The sequence below is a fragment of the Leopardus geoffroyi genome, chromosome D1, assembly GCF_018350155.1.
Source record: "Leopardus geoffroyi isolate Oge1 chromosome D1, O.geoffroyi_Oge1_pat1.0, whole genome shotgun sequence".
Classification (NCBI taxonomy): domain Eukaryota; kingdom Metazoa; phylum Chordata; class Mammalia; order Carnivora; family Felidae; genus Leopardus; species Leopardus geoffroyi.
The window spans coordinates 20,984,706-20,991,483 of record NC_059329.1 but is presented as its reverse complement, the minus strand read 5'-3'; the positions used below and the strand labels follow the sequence as shown (position 1 = coordinate 20,991,483).

At 39.1% G+C, this 6,778-nt stretch overlaps 1 protein-coding gene across 1 annotated transcript; it reads left to right on the top strand.

Moving 5' to 3' along the window:
- The first annotated feature begins 4,406 nt into the window (after positions 1-4,406).
- On the top strand, positions 4,407-5,400 carry LOC123602213 (olfactory receptor 148-like). Its single transcript, XM_045486560.1, is given in 3 exon segments — positions 4,407-4,839; positions 4,842-4,874; positions 4,877-5,400. Coding segments are annotated over 3 exon segments (990 nt in total).
- Positions 5,401-6,778: the final 1,378 nt, after the last annotated feature.

The following is a 6,778-nucleotide window of genomic DNA, read 5'->3' as shown; positions in this document are numbered from 1 at the left end:
GGACCGGTTACAAAGTGGCGACTACTTGATTAAGGGATCAATGGAAAATTCTTCAACCCTCGAACGTTTGCTGTTTTTCCAAGGCCTAGTCTCTGCTAAGGACCAATCAGAAGACAGGCAAAGGGAAGAGACTGTTTTACCAGTGAAGTGCTTTCACAGTAACATCAACAATCACATCAAATCACATCATATTCCTGTAACAGATTGAATTACCCAGGACTTACTGTGCACTAGGCCCTACTAATAATACTGTATGGTAGGCCCTGAACTCCATGGGCATTATCGTTGACTTCTAATCTCTAATTTGAGTTATTTGTCCCAAGATTGCATCCTTCCTAACAGCACAGGGGAGGGCCCAGAGACAGGACAATGGTCACAGGGACCAAGTCTTCCAGTCATGGATCATTTATGGATTTTTCATCAGGATCATAAAATTAAGGTGTTTGGTTTTTGTTTCTTGGGTTATTGTGGGTTTTGTTTTGTTTTTTGTTTGTTTGTTTTTGTTTTTGTTTTTGTTTTGCTGGGGGTAACAACATAAGTAAGTTAGAATATCTATGCTCATTTTGCTGGCTAAGGGACACTAGAAGCGATGAAGTTTCCTATGTCTTCTTTATTTCAAAATGATCTGTTAAGTCTGAGGCTTAAAAAAAAGAATTGTATTGCTATTGAGAATATGTAGAGAGTAAAGAAACATAATACATATGAAAACTCAGGTTCATTTTGGTCTCTGCAATGTATTCATATTTACTTTCTCTGAGTTTGTTGTCTTATCTGTAAAATGGAAATAATGGCACACTTCCCTCCCTGGGTTGTTTTTAAAGATTCGGTGGATCTTGACGTGATGTGATGTGTGTATATACACATGTATGGTAAAGCACAATATAAGCACAGATTCTATTTTATCAGTTTTAGGCTCTAGGACTATGTTCTTTACATGTATCAAACTAATTGTGAGAGGGAATGATCCTTTTCTCTTGGTAGAAATCACATCTGGTATTGTTTCTCCTGACTATAACTTCTGTTGGCCGAAGTGTCTGGTCAACAAAAGGAAGAGGCTGGAAGAATGGGCAGAGTTCATCTTCTTACCCAGTTGGACTAGAGAGGTTAAAAAAAAAAAAAATAGTTTGCTACAGACGGTATATGGCAGCTGGGTTGGAAGGAACTGAATCAGGAAACATATAGATGATGCTGGTTATTGGAAGAACACTTATATGAAAAGCCTCTGAATCTGGCACAACGTACATAATTAAGTAGACCTTAATAGCTGTTAAAAATATGAATGTATTTTATTGATCTGTTTATTCATACTTCGTGTAAGCCCAATGAATAATTCACTCTTTGCATATAGGCAATTTAATAAATCCGATGATCAAATTTTGAAAGAGAACATGCAATTCATTCTTTTAAAAAAAATTTTTTTTAATGTTTATTTATTTTTGAGAGAGAGAGAAAGACAGAGCCTGAGTGAGGGAGGTACAGAGAGAGGGAGGGACATAGAATCCAAAGCAGTCTCCAGGCTCTGAGCTGTCAGCACAGAACCGTGAGATCATGACCAGAGCCGAAGTCGGATGCTTAACTGACTGAGCCACCCAGGCGCCCCTTGTAATTCACTCTTTTAGTCAACATATAATTACTGGGCTTCTACTGTATGCAAGGCATTGTTCTAGACATTGGCATTGTGGCAATAACAAGACACAAAGACCCTTCCCTATCTGGAGCTTACATTGCAGGGGGAGGAAATAGTCAATAAACAAATAAGCAAGTAAATAAAGAAGAAAGTATCTGGTAGTGTGAGTGCTTAAGGAAAACACGTTTGTAGTGTAATAGAGAATAAATACAAGCCACCTTAGATTAGGTGTCTCCACCCAAAATTCTGTCCTTGTGACTTTAGGTTGCTCAGTAATCTCTAACATCAATTCTCAAGTTTAGCCCAAGTTTAACCAAGTCTACGGTCTTTCAGAATAAAGACATTTCCTAGCCTCCCTTAAAGCTAGGTATGACATTATGACCGAGTTCTGGCCAATGGGAAACAAAAAATGATGTGTGCAACATCACACCATTCCCTTTCAAAGCAAAGAGTATGGGGCGCCTGGGTGGCTCAGCTGGTCAAGTGTCTGACTTTGGCTCAGGTTGGTGGGTTTCAGCCCCATCTCAGGCTCTGTGCTGACAGCTCAGAGCCTGGAGCCTGATTTGGATTCTGTGCCCCCCCCCCTCTCTGCCCCTACCCCACTCATTCTCTGTCTCTTCCTCTCAAAAATAAACAATAAACATTAAAAAAAATCAAAGAAAAGAGTATGGCCACCTCCTCACTTTCCCCTCTTCCTATTCACTGATAGAAAAGCACCACCAATCATGACTTATTCCTTTTCCTTCTCTTCAGGAAGGTCCATTCTTCCTTAGCTCTCCCTTCCACCTGTCAAGTACATGCTTTTCCCCCCAACAAGAGACAATAATGAGTCATCAGCAATTATGAAGATATTCAAGGCTCATCTTATCTCTTCTAGTTCAGAAATTAGATACCCTACATTTTGATGTGCACCTAAATTCCTTTCGTTAGGCATGGACTCTCAAGCTAACAGGAGGCTCGCTGTAGCCATTGCTTTCCAGGATTAATAAAAAAAGGCCTAAAGTAGTCTAAAAACAAAAGGAATCATTTCAGAGCATTCTAAAACCCTATTCAAATAAACACACTTCCTGGATGCTACTATTTTCTAAGTTCTAGAGATATAGTGCTGAACAAGAATAGACACAATCTCTTCATGAAGCTTATACTCGAAGTATGTCTATAAAATAATTTCCAACTTTTCATTCAGTTACTTATCTAACAAATACTTAAATGCCAACTCTTTACTAGCACTGTGATAAGTATTGTGGATTTAATGACAAATTATGATGCTTACTCTCAGGGGATTTACAGTCTAATAGAACCTAAATTCAGTTCCTTTGGAATTTCTTTTGTATATATGAATAGTATTAACCTATCTTACCACTTCCAATTTTTTTAGAAGATAAAATTATCAATTAGTAACTATTAATTATAGAAGACGATTGAAGAAATCAATCAGGAATTATAATTGGAAGTCAGGAAATTATAATTACACAATTTTCATATACTTCGGATCTCCATTGAATCACGAAAGTCAAAACTGAAAGTGAGAGTATCATGCATGCCTTTATGGACAATTCACAAGCACCTTTGAATCCTAGCTTTGTAACAGATAGCTGACCACAGCACACCCTGGTGGCAATTCCTATTCTCAACATATTCTGTTCTGTGACTTTTTCCTTTAAAATAAAACAAATAGTTACACACATAGAAGCAGAGTGCAGAATGGTGGTTGCCAGGGGTAAGGATGAGAGAGAAAATGGGGACAGAACCAAGGGTATAGAGTTTCAGTAAGGCAAAATGAATAAACTCTAGATATCTGCTGTACAACATCGTGCTTACAGTTAATAATACTGTATTGTACACTTAAAAATCTGTTAAGAAAGTAGATCCCATTGTAAGTTTTCTTACCAGAAAAAAATAAAAATTAAAAATTTTAAAAAGCAGAAAACACAAAACAGTCGCGGGATTGAAATCCTTTTGTTGTACTAAGGAGTCAAAAATTCCAGTTGTTAGCAAAGATTAAATATCCGTATCTACATCTTTATGGGTGATATAACTTTACTAAAACCTACCTTCTACATAATACAACTTAGCTACTAATCTTTAGACAATTTAAAACCCCAGGATCACATCCAGATTTATCACTGATAGTTTCTTTTCAGTCAAATGAACATTGCTAAATAAGAAAATTCTCAAACTACGGAATGTATTCAATTAGAATAATACTAATACAATTCAAATTCTAATGCACATTGTACTGAATTGCAATCGATTATTGTCGTCAAAGGTGTGGGTGCCCACATTAACCTTTGATGAATATTTAGGGTATTTGACCGTGTCTTTGATCAACTGTAGACATGTTTTGAAAAGAAATCAGGAGGAAGTGGCTTCCAGGTTAGTCTATTTTAGGGCATGTATTATTGTACAATTGACTGTGGATGTTAGTTAAATTATGTTCATCTGTTCAATATTGAGCTCTTTGTTCTCTTAGCCCATCCACTATTTCACCATAGTAATGTTTCGTATGTTCATTAAGGACGATGACATCCTGTGACATAAAAGCATGCACTCTATTTGCTTCACTTTCCTCTAAATGTCTTTGGCAGAAGCCTAATTCTTAATTTCAGCATCATATTTATGTTTAAACAAAGCTTGGGCCACCTGGCTGGCTCAGTCAGTAAAGCATGTGAGTCTTGATCTCAGGGTTGTAAGTTTGAGCCCCATATTAGGTGTAGAGATTACTTAAAAATGAAATCCTTTAAAAAAATTTTAAATAAACAAAGATTGATGGTGATGAATGTCCTGGTATCGTGTCTGCCTTGAGTCATCGTCCACGTTCATACTTTCACCGTCTTATCTCTATCCAGACCTCTGCTCCGGGAACACGAGGAATCACACAGAGTTCCATGAGTTTATTCCCCTGGGAATACCTCAGACAGAGGGACTGGAGACTGTGCTATTTGTCATCTTCTCATTTGCTTACCTCTTCACCCTGCTTGGCAATTTACTCATCCTTACAGCAATTGTTTCTTCCTCTACCCTTCACACCCCCATGTATTTCTTTCTGGGACGCCTATCTATTTTCGACACGTTGTTCCCATCTGTAACCTGTCCCAGGATGCTATTTTATCTCTCTGGCCAGAGCTAAGCCCTTTCTTATAAGGGCTGTGCTGCACAGCATTTCTTCTACCATTTCCCGGGGTCTAGCGAAGGTTGTCTCTATTCTGTGATGGCTATGACCGCTTTGTGGCCATCTGTCACCCACTGAGGTCTGTGTCAGCTTAGTCATGGCAGCCTGGCTGGCGGGTTGTCTCCACGCCACCATCCTGACCTCCTTCACCTTTCGGTTAACCTACTGTGGCTCCAACCGGGTGGAGTACTTCTTCTGTGACATTCCTGCTGTCTTACCCCTGGCTTGTACTGACAGCTCCCTGGCCCAGAAAGTGGGCTCCACTAATGTTGGTTTTCTGGCTTTAATGCTTTGGTTCAGTGTCTGTATCTCCTACACACGCATTGGGATTGCCATTCTGAGAATCCGATCAGCAGAGGGCGGGCAGAAAGCTTTCTCTACCTGCAGTGCCCACCTCACCGCAATCCTCTGTGCCTATGGACCTGTAATCATCATCTATCTGCAGCCCTCACCCAACCCCTTGCTTGGTGCTGTGGTGCAAATATTAAATAATATTGTCTCACCCATGCTGAACTTGTTAATCTATTCCTTAAGAAACAGGGAAGTGAAGAGATCCCTGAAAAGAGTGTTCTACAATGTAGTATTTATTTCTCTGGCATAAACTATGGGTTTCTTAAATGGATTTTGGAAATTTTTGTCTCAACATCATCTACTTATTTCCTCCTCTTAAATAAATAAGAAGATAATAGAAAATGCTTCCTTGAAAGTGTTATATTTTGTTTCCCTAATAAGATTTTCTATGCATGTCTCTGTAACACTTGGGGCCCCCAAAATTATCCCCCTAATATTATCCTCAGTGCCTTATTCCTGGGTAAGGACTCCATGGGGCATAGCAAGCAGCTGGAGACAGACTTCTTATCTTCATAATGCAACCAAGTTTGCCTTGTTGAGGATAGTGAGGATCGGTGGTGGTCCAAGAAGCACCCCTCAATAGTCCATCTCCAGGCTAAATCACCCTTCACTTAATTTCTCTTGCTGCATTTGGAACATTCCTCTTTTCTGCCTATAAACATTTTCTGTTCCTCCATGTTGCTAAGAATAGTAATGACACATGTTGAGCATGATCTGCTCTGCAGGCACCATGATGAGCATTTCACAGTATTATCTTATCTAATCTTCGCATCACCCCATACAGTAAATTTCCCATTGTATAGAAAGAAAAAAAAAGGTTTTGAGGATTAGAGACCTCAAGTAGTGGACTCAAGTTTGCACAATAAGCAGTAAAGCAGACCTCGAACTCAGATCCAGGTAACTCAAAGCCCCTACTCTTAATCCCTTTTTTACATGACTCCCTAAAAGTCCTGCTTGGCAATTTGCTCATCCTTATTACCTCTCTCCAGTGCTCATGATGCATAGAAAATGTTCGATAAATAACTGGGAAAATATTCCCTGGCATAGGTCATGTTCACATGTTGACTTTACTACTATCTCTCTTTATTCTGTCACTATCCATTCTCCCATATGCAGATAGTGGTGCTGAGAAATAGCGATCGTTGTCTTGCCCTTTGTAACACATCTAGTTACGTGGTAAAGCCAGGCCAAGACCCAAGCCGGGCTTGGGTCTATTAACTCCTATTAACTATTAACTCCTATTAACGCCTATTAACTCCTATTGTTCTGGTTTTCCTTCTACCCCATCCTGCCAATGTTACTCCTTAGTATGAAAAGGTGGGGAAGGCCTTCTTCCTGTCCTGTGTTGTTTGAGGAGAAGAAGGCCTAATTATGAGATTCAATCACCAAGATCATCTGGTTCTCCCACCAAGTTCCATTTTCCAGCTTGGTCTCCAATAATACTGGAGTTGATCATTATTTTTCAATTTTTTTTCCAGAATCTAAGGAGAAATAAGGGTGTTATTTGCTGGAGATCTCACAGACACAACAGCCCTTAGTTTTCATGACATTTTGGTGATTTGAAGTTTTTATATTCCATTCTTATTCACAAAGCTTCCCATCCTACTTGAAAGCATTAAAACAAAGCA